Source organism: Sphaeramia orbicularis, chromosome 24 (assembly GCF_902148855.1).
Source record: "Sphaeramia orbicularis chromosome 24, fSphaOr1.1, whole genome shotgun sequence".
NCBI lineage: Eukaryota > Metazoa > Chordata > Actinopteri > Kurtiformes > Apogonidae > Sphaeramia > Sphaeramia orbicularis.
Window position 1 is genome coordinate 31,432,402 of NC_043979.1, and position 19,755 is coordinate 31,452,156.

At 38.3% G+C, this 19,755-nt stretch overlaps 2 protein-coding genes across 2 annotated transcripts in view; one reads left to right on the forward strand and one right to left on the reverse strand.

The window, feature by feature from the left end:
* Positions 1 to 3,658, forward strand: rdh14b (retinol dehydrogenase 14b). The gene is made up of 2 exons (XM_030128875.1): positions 1 to 573; positions 1,830 to 3,658. Exons 1-2 carry the CDS (start codon positions 217 to 219, stop codon positions 2,445 to 2,447), a joined length of 975 nt encoding a protein of 324 aa, XP_029984735.1. The 5' UTR covers positions 1 to 216; the 3' UTR covers positions 2,448 to 3,658.
* A 1,174-nt stretch (positions 3,659 to 4,832) lies between these two features.
* Positions 4,833 to 19,755, reverse strand: part of LOC115415327 (brain-enriched guanylate kinase-associated protein) — a 57,088-nt gene continuing 42,165 nt past the window's right edge. The window contains exons 4-7 of the mRNA XM_030128855.1: positions 16,956 to 17,022; positions 13,686 to 13,793; positions 10,666 to 10,746; positions 4,833 to 7,147 (exon numbers count right to left, since the gene is read on the reverse strand). Coding sequence (XP_029984715.1) covers positions 5,735 to 7,147; positions 10,666 to 10,746; positions 13,686 to 13,793; positions 16,956 to 17,022 — 1,669 coding nt within the window. The 3' untranslated portion in view covers positions 4,833 to 5,734. The remainder of the gene's footprint in view (positions 7,148 to 10,665; positions 10,747 to 13,685; positions 13,794 to 16,955; positions 17,023 to 19,755) is intronic.

The window sequence follows — 19,755 nt, forward strand, 5'->3', positions numbered from 1 at the left end:
TACATTTTTAATTTGCTTTTATTCCCTTTTACTATGTTTGTTAAGTGAGGGCGAAAATATTATCTACAGTGGCTACAGTAAACAACACACCACCGCCTGTTAAGCTGAAAAGTTTGTGCCGAACTACTTCCGGGTTAATTTTGTAACTACCCTTAACAGACTATACCACCCTGTTACCTTGTCCCAGCTGTTGACCTGTCATCGGCACCGTCGTCCATGTCCACCGCGGTGCTTGTAGCCGCTGTCGTCGGCGGTGGGGTGCTCTTCCTGATGCGGCGTTTGTTTCCACAGCAGAAGAAAGTGGTGAAACTGCTCCAGTATTCCGCCGACACGATGCGAGGAAAGACGGTCATCGTCACCGGAGCTAACAGCGGGATAGGAAAGGCCTTGGCCGGGGAACTGCTGAAGCTCCAGGCCCGGGTCATCATGGCATGTCGGGACCAGGGCAGCGCCGAACAGGCAGCCCAGGACATCAAGAAACAAGCGGGACCAGAACAAGGGGAAGTGGTCATCAAACACCTGGATCTGGCCTCACTTCGATCAGTCCGAAAATTCTGTGAAGAAATCAATGCGGTAAGGTGTGATGGTATTTGTAAACAGCAGACAGGGTGCGCTTAAACTGAATTACTGTATAAGTATTTTTTTTTTTTTGCAGTGATTATCTAGTTCATTCCTTTTGTGCAACATGACAAAAGAAATAACCTATGGAAACGAGTTGCTGTCCGTGGTGCTGAAATGTAGTAGATCCCATGAACCATGACTCTACAGAAATTAGTTTAATCACCTACTTGGTGAGACACACTCCTAATATTATTTTATTCTTATAAATCCTCTTTCATAAACACATTTTCTGGCTTGCCTTTTCTTTCTCATAATCAACCTTTTCCCTCCTTTTACCGCTGGGTGTCTCAGTACATGCCATAACAGACTACGTTGATTTTTAGTAGTGATACCATTAAATAGCTTCCAAATAGGCCCCAAAGCATCGGTGTCAAACTTAATTTAGTTCAGGGGCCACATGCATTTTTGATTTGATGTCAAGCAGGCTGGACCAGTAAAATAACAGCATAATAACCTATAAATTATGACAGGTCCAGATTTCTCTCTCTGTTTTTGTGCAAAAAAGTAAAATGACATCGTGAAAATGTATTTTTCTGAAGAAAAATAAGTGTATTTTAACAGTATTATGCCTCACTTTATCATTAACACATGTACTTTACAGCTTACAGATGTCTGTGGATCTACAAAGGTACAAAACATTTGTAACGGGCATCTGGAAATACAAAATATATTATATAACTTTATGATCAAAACAACTTGTCAAGACTCCCTTGACTTAATATCAATATCTTCTGTGTAATTTTTGCACTTCACAAATTCATCCTTTGGGATGAATTGAGCCTTTTGGCGGGCTTGAAATTAAACCATGTGAGAAGTTCAGAAGGGAAAATCACAAATTAATGTTGGTGGTAGAAAATCACTAACATCTGAAATATGATCAGACTGCTTTTTGCAAGATGTTATAATCCAAAAAGGTCAGAAACTACAGGTTTACTCTTAAACAACATGTTGTATTTTAAAAGCTAGTTATATCCAAATATAAACTGTCAGACAAATTTAGTTTAGTAGAAAGCACAGCGTTTGCCTCTGAGATCTAGAGGGAGGAATGTCCGAAGTTAAATAAAATGGAAGATTTCAAATAAAATACAAGATCCTTACCTATATACTCTAATGAGTAAGTACTTAATATAAAGATTTAAAAATTATTTCTCCGACAATGAAAACTGTGATGTTTTTAAAGGTTTTTTTAACTTTCTCTTACCCTTTAGGAGGAAAGCAAGATTGACATACTCGTCAATAATGCAGGCATCTTCCGGTGTCCCTACACAAAGACAGAGGATGGTTTTGAGATGCAGCTTGGTGTGAACCACCTCGGTCACTTCCTCCTCACCCACCTCCTGCTGGACCTCCTGAAGCGCTCCACCCCCAGCCGCATCGTTGTGGTCTCCTCGAAACTTTATAAGAGCGGCCACATTAACTTTGATGACCTGAACAGTGAAGTAAACTATAATAAGTCCTTCTGCTATAGTCAGAGCAAGTTGGCCAACCTGCTGTTCACACTCGAACTGGCTCGCCAACTGGAGGGTACAGGGGTCACAGTCAATGCTCTAACCCCCGGCATTGTGAGGACCAGACTAGGCAGGCATGTCCAAATCCCTCTGCTGGCAAAGCCGCTCTTCTACCTTGCCTCACTGGTCTTTTTCAGAAGCCCACTGGAAGGAGCCCAGACTCCACTGTATCTGGCCTGCTCCCCAGAGGTGGAGGGAGTGTCGGGGAAGTGTTTCGCTGATTGCGAGGAGGAGGAGCTGATGGCCAAAGCTACAGATGACCAGGCAGCCAAGAAATTGTGGGACATAAGCAGTAGGATGGTTGGACTCACTAACTGAGCACAGTCCTGTAGTTTTGACATTACTTGGGGAACTGCCCTCTTGGGGATATAAGCATTAATGGACTGCCATACTGTGCCAATGGAGTGTGTAAATTAAGTTTCTCAGAGCAAGAGCACTGAGTGTACACTGCAGTGAGTTGATCAGGTGATTTATAAAGCCATGCAATGCACATGGTCTTTCTAGAAAGTCAATAAACGTGGAGAAAAAAAAAAAGATGTAAAAACTTGACTGTGTAAGATTTGGGAGGATCTAAGTCCAGAAATTGATATCATGTTAATTAAGTCATTGTAGAATCATCTAAAAATAAGAATCAAATGAACCAATTATAGGGAGCGGGTCCCCTCTGCTGACTCCCATCATGTTGTGCTGTAGTGTTTTTACAGTTGCTTAGAATGGATTTCTTTTTTGTCTCCATTTTATAGCATGCGGCTTCCAGCTTCAAGGTACATTACCATCAACTGCTATATGTGAGTGTGGACCAGAGTTAACATCCGCTTAACCTAAAAACCCAGAACGGACAAAACAAGCACTGTCTCTACTGAGGATTTCATGTTTACTGCAGTCACTCTCACGCAGGTTAATGAGAGGTGGTTTGCAGTCTGTAGCTTCATCTATACGTCACAAAATTATACAAACTGACTCTTTAATATCATTGCAAACAGGCCAAAACAGAATTAAAGTTGCTTGTTTATTGTATAAAAGAAGTGCCTGGTTGGTCTTATTTGTTGGTGTATAAATAAAACAAAAAACTGTCAGTGTCTCTTCATAATGACCTGACGATTCTCAAAAACTTGTAGATCAAAGTGAGAGGAGCCGTTTCTTCATATCACTCATCAAAGACAAGCTGAAGTTTCATTTTTCCTCCATTGTGAGGTCACGTTACTGCTTGTTCTGTGCAAATCGTTGGAACAACTTGAAATGCAAACCCATTTCTAGTTCAACTATTGTATTGAATGCTGAATTTATGCCTACTTAGACATGCACTTTTTGCAAATGGAGGTGGGGGGACAGCTGTTAATCTGGTTTTATCCCTTGATGTGTTTTTTTCTGCTGTGTCTGGAACAATAAGGTTGTCAGTGTACGTCAGCAAGATGTTGGTACGCTGCCCCTTTAACAGTATGGAATGAAAGAAGGTGACGCTATTCCTTCAGTGTGAACTTTTGGTATATAAGAACAAGTATTACAAAATAAAATAATGTCTGAAATGATCTGAATGTTTCTACTGTGCTTTATCAGAGGCAGCAGGAAAACTGGTGCTTTATGTTTTAAATTACAGTGGAGATCAGATGTTTACATGCATCAAAAAATTTACATGGACATTCTGCAGGATGTTGAACCAAAGATGAAAAGTTAAGTAGCAATCAGTGGACATGAACATAAGAATACAAAAGTTTTACATAGTTTTGTCTATCTTACAATCTGTAACGGCAAAGTGCAATTACATATCTGCTTAAATCTCGCTAAAACCAATAATAATAAACAATAATATATTAGTCTCATAATTAATTTTACCTTTCTAAAGGTTCCAAAATTCAAACCCAAAGAAGTTATCCATTCACAGTTTGTTGACATCTACTGGAAAATTAACATTAAACTAAGCTTTACTTAATGTTTGAGACATTTAAGGACCTTTATTATAAGAGGTATTCCTGTTATTTCGTTCACTCCCCATATTGTACAGTTAACATGTCAGAGGAGTACATGCAAATTTTCCTGCCTGTTTGTCTGTCTGTCTGTCCAATTCTGTCCAATTTTGTCTAATTTGTCCGATCAGTTTTTGTTGATTACATTATCTGTTCACTGCTTACTTCACAATATTAGGGCTATCACAGTATAAGGGATGGGGTGGATGTGGGTCAGTTGGGAGTAATCACTGTTTGTAAATAATTTAAATTTAAAATAAAGTTGTCCACCGATGAGGGGGAGTGGTGGCGGGCCAAAAAGGGAAAAAAAAAAAAAAAAAAAAAAGAGTACATGCAAGTGGGTGGGAAACCTTGAGATACTGTAGCACACATAATCACTGCACACTGTACAGTTTGCTTATGTTCCTAGTTGCACAAAAAGAAACAAAGTTCTTTTCTGTTGATAATGGCAAACATTCATCTTTACTAACCTATTTTTAAACCCTAACAGTGATTAAATATGGCTTTGCAGTGACTCAGCAAACACACACCACATGATGCAGCTTTGAATGATTAAAGGTCCTCTCAGTTCAGTCATCTCTTGCTCCATTTTCTGTGATACGGAAAACATATAATTATCCTAAATTAAATCATTTATTATCAGTGACTCTTCTTAAAAGCAAGAAGACATAAATCCATGACATCTCAGCCATACAGTATTTGCACACGGTTGTACTTAAACATGAAAACAGGCTTGACCTTGTATGTATAATTTGTGCTTTATTATGCGAACAAAACAACCAAAATATATAAACATGCATCAAAGAAACAGGGTTACAGTGGCTTGATGGGGTGTGGGCATCCAAATCTGAGGTAGAATGGGGCAGGAAAACCTCTCCATGGGATATCGAAGAGTAAAAAAAGAAAATAATACTCACTGCTAAGACAGATGTTTACATCTCAAAACCATCAAATAACAACATAACACACCCATCAATACTGTCAAGTTCAATTAACAAAACAAAAAAAAAAAAGAAAACTAAATGTAGGTTTTTCATTAAGTGACTCAGTTTTTTGTTGTCTTCAACATTCAAATCTTCACAAGGCCTGTTGTGACAGCTTTGTTTCAGCTGCTTAAAATAATGATCGAAACTAATCTATGTGCAGTTTATGTGGGCATCAAGTCTCAATTAAAATACCTCTCTGAGTTCTCTAATATATGAGTGGCAGTTTTTAATTTATTTACAAGTTCCAGGTTTATCAAGTTTTGCATTTGTTTGATTGTTTTTAGATGCATTCCTTGTGAATGGCTACATACAAAATATATCACTCAATTTGTAGATATAAGTATATATTTATACATTTGTAGTTTAAATACACACATTCTTACAAATTTTAAGGGCTGCTTAAGCTCCACTACTCCAATTGCTGCCCTCAGACTCAGCTTTAGTGAAAACGTTTGCCATCCACTGCCGCACAATCAAAGCTTTTGAATAATAAGCAATAATTACATATTCAGGATACTGAATTATTTGGCTCCTGGCTTCTATTCAAACCATTTTCTATCAAAATGATCATGCTAGTAAAAGTTGTAGCTGAACATACAACCATACACCAGGGCTCTAATGTCTTATCAAATAATATACCTGATTGGAAAGTCCTTCAGTTCAGAAGCGTTCCGTATAGCTGGGCCTTGGTCAGACTGTCTTTCCTGGAAAGTCCCAGGGAGCCAAATTTTTGGTTGTAAGGGGGAGGAGGAGGCGGAGCTGGTGGTGGGGATGGGCTCACCTCAGCAGGCAGGCTGTGCATCTCCACTTGATAGTGCTGCAAATCTGCTGCCATCTCCAGGGACCTCTGGTTCAGAGACTCAGTGGAGCTGTTTGGGCTGGGATCTACATAATCCGTGCTCTGGCCTCCAGCTGCCACATTGCCCTCCCTGTCTTTGGAGCTCCCTGAGTGGTAGAGGCTGTGCTCTGACCCTTGGCTGTCCTCTGCTCGGTACAAGTGAGCTTGGCTGTGTGTCTGTCGCAGCCCTGGACTGCATTCAGGACTGGGGCTTGCAGCCACCCACACTGGGTCCATGACACCCGCTCCATGGTGGTAGTAGTCAGCCCCCTCTTGGAAGCTGCTGTAGAGCGGGCCAAGGCGGATCTTAGCAGGCCTCACGGAGAAGTGCTGCTCTGAGAAGCTGTACGGCGAGGCCCGGCCTGGGCTGCGGTAGGTGTGAGCGCTCAAGTCTTCCACACTGAGTTGTCTCCAGCGGCCTATCAGCTCCTCCTCCTCTGGGGCTAATGTGCTGCCTCGGCGGCTGTCTCCATAGGCAACACTCGGGGAGGAGGAGGGAGGGAGTGGCTCGTAAGGCTCACTGAAACAGGAGGACATGGTGCGGCTGTAGACAGGAGAGCTCCCATTCTGGTGGTGGCTCAGCTCCGTCTGTGGGAAGGAATGAGCGTTGGCAAAACCTCTTGGACTGTCCCGTTCCCAGGATGAGTCACTCTTCCTCTCATAGTCCGCTGCATCTCTCCACTCCATGTAGAGGGAATGGTGGCGTGGGGAGGAGGCTGCGCTGCTAGGCGGGCCGTTGCCTTTGTCTTCTGACCCCCCTGCACTGAAGCTGGAGTAGGAGCTGGAACCTGTACCCAGTGTGGCAGGAAACTTTGCAAAGTGCTCCTGAGAGAAGCCAGCCCTCAAGCCCACAGAGCCTTCCTCTGGGTTACTGTCGGTCGAGTTCTGGGGCCCGTACAGCAGCTTCCTCTGACCGTGAAGGTCCATGCTGGGCCGCCGCTCACGGTGCCGCTCATCTGGGCAGTACAAGGCTGTGTCACTGCTGTACAGGTCAGACTTGTAAGCTGCACGGAGCCCCAGGCGCCCTCCGGGGCCGATGCTCTCTAAAATAAAAGCATGTTCCTGGGCTTGTGGGCTGGGGGAACGGGAAGCCTGGCTACTACTGCACGCTTCGTCTGGCTTCTCAAGCACTTTGGCAATTAGAGAGGCGGGGACAGTGTCAGCGTAGGTGTGACAAAGAGGAGACTCCTCCATATGCATGGTCAGTCGCTCCTGGAAATCAGCAGGCAGCTAAAGGTGAGAGAAAAAAAAAGCATCAAGTCAATACTGGATTGACTAAAGAAGTTCTTGCACACATTCATAGGCCTTTGACACTTTAATAAAACGTTCTAAACACCTTATTTACCCAAGATAAAACAAGGGCTTTTACACTTTTAGCGAACCACTTACAGGGACCCTTTCATAACTGTAGTAATGATTAAGCATATGTTTATTATCCTGTGGTTTCAGATGCAATTAGAACTGCAGTATTTGTATTTAAAAACTTTTCAACCTTAACATTTCAGCCTTTTAAAACACCCTGCAAGTTTGATTGGCCAACATGGACATAAACAATACGCTTGTTTAATTGGTGCAAATACTGTAGACGTCTTTGATTTCCTTGTGTTGAGTTACTTTGAGAATCCCAGAGCCCACTTTGAGAACCTTTGTTAATACTATACAATATGTTACACTACAATAATAAGAGAATCTGTGATTTTTAGTATGGAAAGTCATTCATTAGACTCAAATGATATGTACACGTCTAGAAATGAAAGATTCCACTGGTGTTACTATTTAGAGTGCAAGGATTGGGTAAACAAATTCATTTATAAAACCTATTTATTTTAGAAACTACTAAGAACATTTTTCTCAAATTTTGAATAGACAGCATGTATTGGCAGAATAAAAAATGCAGTGTTTTCAGAAGAATATTGCAAAGAAAACCAGTTCATATTCATTTTTAAACCTAATGCTTTTAAGAAAGAGGTAAAAATCAGAAGCTTAACCCTAATTTTCAATCAAAGCTTTCTTGCATCTTGGCATTCTCTGCACTTGTCTCTCATATTGCTGTTGGATGCTTTACACCACACCAGCTGCTAAAATTCAACAGGTCGACTTTATTTGATAACTTCTATCGTTCCATCTTTCTTTTGGTCACATTCCAGAGGTTTTCAATTGGTTCTGGATTTGGAGATTTGGGGTGGTATCTTCATTTATTTTTCCAGAGCTGCAGCATCCTTTCCAAACTGCGAAAACAGACTGTTTCTAGCTGTCACAGGTGCTGTCTTTCCAGCGTTGTGGTATGTGTGTCAGTATGCCACATAGTAGTAGATGATTTTTCATAATGACACCATAGTACCCACACATATGCATTCCCCCGAACTGACTCAAATAATTGTGTTCATGACTGCAGTAAAAAAAAAAAAAAAAAAAAGAAAGATGCCTTGACAAAAACAACTCTAAGCGAACACAAAGGCAAACTGAGATGCTTTTCTAGTAGAAGACAGACATTGTTCTATTCTAAGCGTTTTTCCAAAAAAAAAAAAAAAGCGTTCATCTACTATCTCTACCTCTCCATAGCAACAAGCATTAAAACCAACTGCAGCACATCATCAACAAGAATCTAGTCAGTTGCTCCTAATTAGCAATAAACTCAAGCTAATTATAACTTTGTAGATGGAGAAAAGACAAAACAACTCTGAGTACATGAAAAGGCATTTTACCATAACAGTTTTATCACAGCTTTGACCAAACTAAATGTCACTTAATTACTGTCCACACATTTTTCATTTTAGGTTTGTTTTTCAGATCAAAACAAGCTATTATGCAGTGTTCAGAAACTCAAGCCTGTCATTGTATATCCTCTGTGTGCTTGTTTTGCAGCAAAACAAACGACTAAAGCACTTCAGTAGGCGCTGAAGAGCCACTGCACTTCTGGAAATGCTGCAGCATCATTCATCAATATGCTTTCGATTAGCTCCCACCCACAGGACCAGCAGAGATGTGGACATACAGGGGGAGCATGTATAGCCTCTGACCCCCCCAGTGTTTGGCAGGAAGCCAATAGAACTCTTTTTCACTCTATAACCAATCCTATACTGTGCACAGTGAGCGTATGCATCTGTTTGTGTGTACATTTCATGTGTAGGGGGATATTTAACGACTCTTATGCAATCGATGCAGTTTGTATTGATATTTCCATTCCGCCATATGGGCAGAATGTGGACGGGCATTCTTGAGCGTCATGGACAAATGCCAGCTTTGAAATCCACCGCTGTCACATGGGCAAGGCCCAAGGCCCAAGGCTGATGCAGCGGAAACTGGCGCCAAATTGGCCTGGCATTAAAACACTCATCAATACACGCACATCTCTTTACAACTGGGGTAGCATGACCAGGCTGCAGATTACTCTCTATTTACATTTTGCTACATTCAGTAGTTTCAGCCCCTTGAACATTAATTTGTCTCTGCCACTTCTTTGCCATGAAGTTATTTCACTGGTGCGTCATTCTCAATCATTGTCAGTTATATGATTTCCGAGCCTGGTGCAGTATAATTACACTTTAAATTAACTGCATATGAAGTGACAGGAAGGAAACAAAGTAAGATCCCTAATATAATGCACAGTCCAGTTGCATTAACATCCTAATGAACACAAAAACAAAATTTGTGTTATTCTTACTTTGCATGCCAAGCCCACATGTGATTTCAATTTCCTGGATAAAATCAGATGAAAACATAAAGTGTGATACTTCACTCTGACTTATAATAAATGGATTTTGCTTGGATTATTAAAACTAGGGGCATTCTACCTGTGGTGCCATTGTACGATAGCGGCATCCCATGGTGCAACAGCGGCATTGCACCCGTACGCCCTCCCGTGTTGCAACATTGGGACACCGGGACTCGCGTCGGACACAGAACGTCCATTATAGTTGGACGATGCGCTTAAGCATGGCTGCATGGCTGCACAAAAACAACAAATCTAGCAGTAAAGATGCAAGTAGAAGCCCCTGCATGCTTTTAAACCCTAAGTCTCCTTCCAAATCAAAAACCACAGTGACATTTAAACTGATCTTTGATAGAGTTTTTTGCAATATTACTGCATTTCTACATGAGAGGGGCATAAAAGTTATAGTATAATAATGTAAAACAATGCCATGTTTTGTTTTCCAGTGATACACATCCATTTCAAACCAGTGGTTATTACATAGACAGTTTGATTTGTCCATTGTGTATCTTTTTTAAGTCCAGTTCCTCTCTGTGTTTCTCAGATTGAGAATATTTAACAGTCTCTTGGTTTTGGTTTTTCTCAGAGTTGTTATCATTACTTTTATGTTGTATCTACTGGCTCACAAAAGGCAAGATGACCTTAACATTTGAAACAGTCAAGACACCAAAGGTTTTTTTTTTTTTTTTTTCCCCCCACATCTCATATCGCAAGCTAAACATTCAGCTGAGGGGCCTGTATCACTCACATCTCTTCTCTTCATAAATCACAGCCATTTTTCTAAAATTGTTTCTTTTTGACTGGTTCGCACTTAATGTCAAGGCAGAAAAGGCTCATATAAAAGGCTCTGTGACTTTCTGAAAGTAAGAAGTTAAATGGATTCTTTTTGAGCTGGGATTTGATTGAAACTTGAATAAAAGAGAAGGATCGGGTAAAACATTTATGCAGAATAGATTAACTGCACTGGACACTAGTTGTAAAATTAAGATTTGAGCTTAAATATGAGACAAGATGGAAAATTCAGGGTATGTCTTACCTCAGACAGCTGGGCTCTGTAAAGGGACTTGTTGCACTGGAGAAGCTGAGCGGCTAGGTTACAGTCTTTCCTGTACAGCTCCTATGGGGGTGCAGCATCATTGCAAGATCAAATTGTGAAAATAACATAATCAAAAACAAGTGGCATAATTACATCAGTGGTTCTCAACCTTTTTGGCTCGTGACCCCAATTTAACATCACAAATTTCTGGCTGCCCCAGACATTAAAAACAGACTTTTTTTTGCTAAAATTAATTTGTTTTTGATCACGTAATAATTTGTTATACTATGCTGCAAATAAACGTTAATTTTAGATGACATTTAGTCTTTATAATGTATATTATTATGGATGGAGGCAGAAAAGCCAGGTGTAGATTACTGCACAAAGTGAGAATGTTATTTTCCTTGGTCAGGATATGTACAGTCAGTCCAGCTTGTGTTTACAAGGCTGACAATTAATACTGAACAAACAAGAACTCAAACTATGAATTACGAAAGAGCTGCAGCATCTGAAACCGACCACAGTGAACATTTGAAAGATAAACAGTACCACAGTGCTTCAGTTTCAGCTTCAGAGTTTGTCATGTCTTTTATGTATTGTGATTATCTCTCTCAACTCACCATATATTTTTTAAAATTAATTTTTTTTTTTTTTTTTAATCAATTACTAGAAATTTCAGGCAACCCCATTTGAATTCCAGGTGACCCCAAGTTTGAAAAAACACTGAATTACGTGGTTTAGTTAATCATGGTTAATGTTTGAGGAAATTTAACTACTTTATGGTCTTTATTGTTTAGAAAAGAAACCAACATAGCTAAAATGTGCTGCCACAAACAGGAATCAGGGTTAAAGATGCATATAAAGAAATGAACTTACACTAACATGGTTGATGTGTGAAATCAGTCGTTTATTTCGAGTGCAGTACTTTTTATTTCTTCATTTGTTTATTTAAGGATCCCCATTAGTCTCTACCAAAGTACAGACTATTCTTCCTGGGGTCCATTCCCAATATTAAAGTATTACAATTTTTACATTTACAAAGCATATAGACAGAAAAAAAAAAACAACAAAAAACATAGTTATATTAATTTATCATTGTTTCATTACTGATTACAGATTTCTTATAATTTAAAGGAGGTTTACTAGATGGGAAGCACAATTGTATTAATAAAACTAAAACTACAGATGTTTTTACCAAAATGGGCCCCAGTCATTTGATATTTTTTCCACTTGTGGTTTAAGAGAATTGATTCTTGTTTCATTTTTATTATGCATATTCTTTAGGGTTTCTCTTTGTCCCCTCTCGCTCTACTCCCGCTCTTGAACATGATTAAATCTAATGCTTTTACAATGTCTTAAATCAGTCTTGTTGTGAAGCTATATATGGACATTACAAGACCAGGCCTGCTCTTTAATGCATTTACACCCACACAGTACCATGAACTGAAGACATGAGTGACTGTAATCTACTGCACTGAATGACAAATGGTGTTCAAAATAGGATCTAAAAAAAAAAAAAAAAAGCATATGACGCTTTATATCCCATTAAGCACTTGATATTATAATGTGGTTTTATGATTGGATGACTTGAAAGGTCAACTTATTTTCCACCCTGACTTTTAACATGTTCTCCATTTTTGTGTTCTTATACTGTCTATATTTTGTATTTTCTGAGCCCATGACACCAACAGACTCGATAAAATTATCAAGAAAGCTGGCTCTGCAATCAGTCTCAGGCTTGACAATTTTAGGACTGTTGTGGAGAGGAGGATGCTTGAGAAACCGATCTCAATCATAGACAACGATGAGCACCCTCTTCCACCACACACTGGACAGACAGCGGAGCACCTTCTCAAACGGGCAGATAGAGGAAATCTTACCTGCCACATGCCATTTCACTTTACAATAACTCACCACTGCTTAATGTTTAAAGCGTGGTCATGAACCTATTTTCATTTAAATGTCATTTTGCACCTTCATCATACTGAACATTACAGATTGTTTTACATTTCAGCACATTACAGTTAATGATCCAGGTTTTTTTTTTTTTTTTGTTACGTCTAATTTATTATGTATAGTGTTTACTCAATTCTATTTTTGTCTGTCTGTCTATCTATCTATCTATTACAAATTTATAACAAAATTTTTTAAAAACAGTCAAAATCGACACTTTATTTACAAGATACATTTTGTAACAGGACACCCCAGAAGCAGTCCTCTGCTTATAAATGGGTGCCTTTAAACATGTGAGGAGAGACACAATTTACATTATAATCTTTAACAAATTAAAATGTTCAAAATAACTACAAACATATTTCAAAATATAAAATGTTTACTATGTTCCCTTAGACATGTGATGAGAAAGACAATTTACATTATAATCTTTAATAAATTAAAATGTTCAAAATAACTACAAACATATTTCAAAATATAAAATATTTTACTATCTACGCTTAGACATGTGATGAGAAAGACAATTTACATTATAATCTCTAATACATTAAAATGTTCTAAATAACTACAAACATATTTTAAAATATTTACCTATCTGTAAATATTTTTCTCAATTTAATAGTCAGTCATGTGGCTTTATCCACATAAATAAAAAGTTTACACGATTTGTATATCAGCCATGATCTCTCTCTCTCTCTCTCTCTCTCTCTCTCTCTCCCCCATCTATCTATCTATCTATCTATCTATCTATCTATCTATCTATCTATCTATCTATCTATCTATCTATCTATCTATCTATCTATCTATCTATCTATCTATCTATCTATCTATCTATCTATCTATCTATCTATCTATCTATCTATCTATCTATCCATCCGTCTATCTGTCTGTCTGTCTGTCTGTCTGTCTGTCTGTCTGTCTATCTATCTATCTATCTATCGATCTATCGATCTATCTATCTATAGTTATGTCTTTCTGCAGTTCCAATTGACCGAATAAACACTAGAAAGCTGAAGTTGAAGACTCAAAAGGAATGTTACGGTCGAGAGGAAACATAGAGCTCTTACATTGTCCTCTCGAAGCTTCTCAATGGTGAGCTTTGCCTCCATCAGGTGGTTGTTGAGAACAATGATCTCTCTACTCAGAGCTCGCTTCTCATCATCGTGGTGCTGGGACTGCCAAAAGAAAAATGAGTTAATACTTTAAATATTTACCACATGCATCACAGCTTTCAGTTTTTTGTTTTTTTTTCAAATTCAGCTCTGATTACACTGATTGCATCTTCTATGATTTGTCTTTTTAGGGACTTTGTTGCTCAAAAATCATGTGAGGTGTGTTTCGTAAAAAGACTAATACAATTACACTGAGTTGTTTCGTTTTGGTGTTTTTTCTCCACGTTCCTATATTGTAGTTTTTCAGTTTTATTGTCCAAAGTTTGCTGCTATCAGGATGTTTTCATATTCAGTTTTTAAGTGGGAAATGGTTTATGTGCTAAACTAATATCGGAGTTCAATGCAACCAACAGGGTTTGTGGCATCATAACATTTTGTAGCCAACTGATATATAATATGATATACTGTATAATATGCAGCATTTAACAGTAATGCATGTGTATCCTCTGTAGGGGACAAAAGTTTGACAGTTTTACTTAAAAAAAAAAATGCAGTTCATGGCAAAGGACATTCCATTAAAAAATAAATAAATAAATATATTTTTAAAAAAATGAAAAAAATGTATCTGAAAAAACTGTTGTATTATGCAGTTTCCAATCAAGGCAATTGTTTAATATAGAAAAGCTAAAATTTTCACTTTCCTGGATCTCAAGAGGGTATACAGTACACATAGCTACATTATAAATGATAAAATTTAGAGTATAAGAAGTATCATGTGTACCTACAGGGTGGGGAAGCAAAATTTACAATGAACATTTAGTTGTTTTTTCTCAGCAGGCACTACGTCAGTTGTTTTGAAACCAAACATATATTGATGTCATAATCATACCTAACACTATTATCCATACCTTTTCAGAAACTTTTGCCCATATGAGTAATCAGGAAAGCAAACGTCAAAGAGTGTGTGATTTGCTGAATGCACTTGTCACACCAAAGGAGATTTCAAAAATAGTTGGAGTGCCCATAAAGACTGTTTATAATGTAAAGAAGAGAATGACTATGAGCAAAACTATTACGAGAAAGTCTGGAAGATACTATTAAAGAAGAATGGGAGAAGTTGTCACCCGAATATTTGAGGAACACTTGCACAAGTTTCAGGAAGCGTGTGAAGGCAGTTATTGAGAAAGAAGGAGGACACATGGAATAGAAACATTTTCTATTATGTAAATTTTCTTGTGGCAAATAAATTCTCATGACTTTCAATAAACTAATTGGTCATACACTGTCTTTCAATCCCTGCCTCAAAATATTGTAAATTTTGCTTCCCCACCCTGTATATTAAGAATTTGTGAATTTTTCCATGAAGGGTGAGGCAAAGATGTCATTTTCACATATTCATTAACAGAAATGAACATATTTTGAAGTAAAAACACCTCAAATTCAAATTTTAGTCACAATCAAGTGTTTTCCCTGTTATTACCTGTCAAGAGGTGATCTCAGACATTTCAGTAATTAATTAATAATTACACTTGTCATCTAGCCGCTGAAGGGTGTACAAAATCTGGTCAAAAACGACTCTATTGAGAATTGAAGAGCAACAAACCATCATGTAGGTTTACTTTTGGTTACTATGAGAAACAAGGAAACTGTGACGTCAGCGTAGTGAGGAGCAGTTCCTTGCCGATGCCTAAAAGATACTGCCCCTACCTGGCACTAAAAATAAAACCGTTTTGGTGCATGAAGCATACATTTCCCTCATGTGTGTTAAAGTGTGTAAAAGTTTAGTGTTTTTCTCTCTCCAGGCTTTAGCTCTAAGGAATAAGCTGAGCAGTGCAGACGTTCTCTGTCTCTCACTGTGTTTATCTGGCTTGTAATTACATTCTGTATACTTGTGGAAGACCAAGGGGGTCAGATGGGTTTGTGGCACCTCAGGAGTAAACAAGCTTTACGATTAGAGAGAAACTTACTCAGCACCTCTCTCACCCTTGAGGAGGGAAATACGTGAGATGAATCAATGCCAGCTGATGAGGACACTTCAGAAGAAGAAGAAGAAGGAGAAGAAGGAGGAGGTGGAGAAGGAGGAGAAGAAGAAGAGGAAGAAGAAGAAGGAGAAGGAGAAGAAGGAGAAGGAGAAGAAGGAGGAGGGGGAGAAGAAGAAGGAAGAGGAGGAGGAGGAGAAGGAGAAGAAGAAGGAGGAGGAGGAGAAGAGGAAGAAGGAGAAGAAGGAGGAGGAGGAGGAGAATGAGAAGAAGAAGAAGGAAGAGGAGGAGGGGGAGAAGGAGAAGAAGAAGGAGGAGAAGAATGAGAAGAAGAAGAAAGAAGAGGAGGAGGAGAAGGAGAAGAAGAAGGAGGAGGAGGAAAAGAATGAGAAGAAGAAGGAAGAGGAGGAGGAGAAGAAGAAGGAGGAGGAAAATGAGAAGGAGGAGGAGGAGAAGGAGAAGAAGAAGGAGGAGAAGGAGGAGAAGAAGAAGGAGGAGGAGAAGAAGAAGAAGAAGGAGGAGGAGAACAAGAAGGAAGAGGAGGAGGAGGAGAAGAAGAAGAAGAAGGAGGAGGAGGAGAAGAAGGAGGAGAAGGAGAAGAAGAAGGAGAAGAAGAAGATGGAGGAGAAGAAGAAAAAGAAGAAGTAGAAGAAGAAGAAGATGGAGGAGGAGGAGAAGAAGAAAAAGAAGAAGTAGAAGAAGAAGAATGCTTGTATGTATTTTTTTTTCTTCTTCTTCTTTTGAAATGAGCATTCCCCAAACCTCCTGCTAACCCCTCAGCTCCTTCTCATCACTGCTCTGTAATCACAACACCACCCATGCTGCTGATTATCTTGTGCTGTAACAGACGCATTCAGGGAACACTTTCAGCTGTCTATTCAACAGAAAAGACACCTGATGGTCATACAGTGTTCTCAGACGGGCTAGTTAATTGTATCTTTCCACTGGCAAAAGCAGTTGTCTGACAAATGAAGTGAGGTGCGGTGAACTGAGGAACAATGGGTTTGCTATCACTCTGCCACTGGAAGGAGGACAGCCAATTGTAATAAGCCATAATTAATGTCAGTGTTACCAACAGCGGGGCATTCATATTCAAATGGGCTCTCAGAGTGTTCTCCACCATCTCGAAAGCTCATGACATTCCTCCGCGCTTCTCTTATTTTTACGTCTACAGGTACTTAACCGGGAATAAGGATGTAAACACACACAAACACACACTGACACATATGCTGGTGAACACACTTACATTTCTGTGGATCTTTTCCTCCAGATCTTGGTTGATCCTCTGCAGTGCTGAGTAGCTGCTTTGTATTCTAAACAACACAATAAATGACATTGCTCACTTGCAGACAATAGTTTCTACATGCACACATTGTATATACTGGGGCAAACTCCTATCCGCACTGAAAATATGCATATCAGCAGGCTCAGCAATATACGACGAAGAGCTACATCTTATGCCACGGTTTCAGTTTATAGACTCTGTAAGAGCTGTTTTAACATCACGCTGACCTCATTCTGCTCACAGGATGATTAAGTGAATGTTTAATTATATGATGTGCACAGCCATATGGTATCTGGCAACTTTTTTGGGCAACGTTCCCAACTGCGGTAGTTAGTAAATGTCATTGGTCACATGATGTTTATAGGAATAGCACAAAAAAATGATCAGACCATCAAAAGTCATCAAAAACAGCGGTTATGCAATCAAGTACTAACTCCTCTGTGTATCATGTTACTAAAACGGACAGAAAAGAAAACATGGAATGCCTAAAAGCACTGTTTTTGTCAGTACAATGACATAGATATTGATGTAAGAACTGAAGTGATTTTGGTTAATATCAAGAAAACATAGAAAATGTCTAGATATCAGCTCGGAAATTAAACTCTTATGAGCTATTTTTGTTGTTATTGTGTTTAAATGTGTCTAGGAAATGTTATTAGTTGACTCCGTCCCGCCCAATCCAACCTGACAATCTATACTGCGACTAAAATTTACTTAGGGGGTCAAATGAGTGGCCATTTTTGTCAAAAAAAAAAAAAAGTTGTAAGAAATGCATAGAACTGTGTTGAAATAATGCTAATACATTTGTGCACAGACTACTGACATGATTTGACAGTGGAAGCTATATTTTCAGAAATATTGATTTTTGAATAACACGTGTACTGTATGTGAAAACTTTTGCTGGTGGACGGACGTGACATTACCCATGATGATCTGGTCAGTACCAGTACTTTATTAGTAATAAACTTATATACTTACTATTGCTAATTATCCTCTTATTCATAAATGTTAGTATTGTGGATCTAAAGCAATGATAGTTTAACAAAAACACAAAATGTGGCAGTGGACAGATGTGACATGGTTGTTCCAGATCCCATCATACTGATGCTAGGCAACCATGTCACCGTTTCCACAAATGATCCCTGTGTAAAAACTAGTATCAAAATTATTTATTGTGTAGTTTATCATCATACTAAAGAGTAAATAACAATATAGAATTGTTATTTCTTTATAAAAATGCTTATTATTAGAAAACTGTTGATTTAAAAAGTGACGTGTGACATTCTTCATGTATGTATTGGCGTAACATAAGCAGGATGGATCAGCACCATACTCCATATTGCAACCTGTAAAAATAAAACATGTGATACGTAGTATAGAATCTTGTAAGAAAAATTGGGGAATCTAAAAGAATAGAATATTTGTTTTTCAGGTAAATTCAGTTAAAATATAACTTGGCCATTTGTGACATGAAAATATAGCATTAATTGTGATGAAATTGGACATTTTAGACCTGAAAACATAGTTCATATTACCATCAACATGTTGCAACAGAACTGAAATCCTGTAAATTTGCATAACTTGCATTTACCAACAAAAAGTTCCTTTGGGGATTCACTTACATTGATTTCTTATGCACAAAGACATAAATAAGACCTCTAAGCAAATTTTAGCCGACTTAGCAAACAGTTATCGCTAACTTTGCAGGCCCCGGTGAGAAATGATTAGGAATGGTGAGAATCAAGGCATTGGAGTAGATAAATACATTTTTCTAAGTTCTAGGAGTCATGACTTTTTGCCAGTATGGTCATGAAATAGCCATTAAATTCCGTTTGAAGTAGTATCAAAAAGTGTTGAATGACTGTCTCTATCTCTTGAAGAAAAACTAGTTAATGATCTTGACTCATTCTCTTGCTAGATGCTGTCGTCGCCTTCACAAGTTAATCCAGACTCTACCACATGCAAACTCGATACATTGAGCTGCTGTCGTTAGTAAATGTCATTGGTCACATGATGTTTATAGGAATAGCAAAAACAAAAAAAAAAATTAAACCATCAAAAGCCATCAGAAACAATGGTTATGCAATTATAATAATATATTTATACAGAATGTAGAAAAGACAAAAATAGTTTCATTACCAGGAACCAATAACATTCAGAATCTGTTGTTCCACTACTCGTTCATATACTCACTGCAGAGTAACAGTACTGATTCAGACTAAAAAAAAGAACTTGGCAAGAATGGCAGCTACTTTGGTAGTGCTTTATTATAGGAGTACTTAATTTATTAGGGAGTTTCCTAGAAAGAAGTACTTGTAGAACAAATTAGAAAGAAAATGCCTTCTACTAATACTAACTCCTGTGTGTATTATGTGACTAATACAGACAGAAAAGAAAACATGGAATACCTAAAAACACTGTTGTGATGTTTACACTTACTGATTCATTTCACTATTATGTTGTCTTATAGGAGCATATTTTTATTTTTCCACTTTCATTTCTGTGATTATTAGTATGTTGGACTAACATGAAAATATGTCACTAGAGATTAAAATTTATTATTAGTGTATTGATAAACTTTTCATGCTAATTTCAAACACACTTTTACTGGTGCTACAGGAAATACTTCCATATTTTTTGTCTTTCATGCCTTTTTTCATACAATTTTGACCCTTACACCTCTTTATCTCAAATAGCCAAACTCATGAATTGCTCAGAATCAAACAGAGAATAATTATTTACAGACTTACTGGACAACAAA

Bases quoted from the DNA above. Each gene is read 5' to 3' on its own strand.
- rdh14b (XM_030128875.1), top strand. From the start codon at position 217: ATGTCCACCGCGGTGCTTGTAGCCGCTGTCGTCGGCGGTGGGGTGCTC. The intron at 574-1,829 runs GTAAGGTGTGAT...CTTACCCTTTAG, and splicing joins TCTGTGAAGAAATCAATGCG to GAGGAAAGCAAGATTGACAT.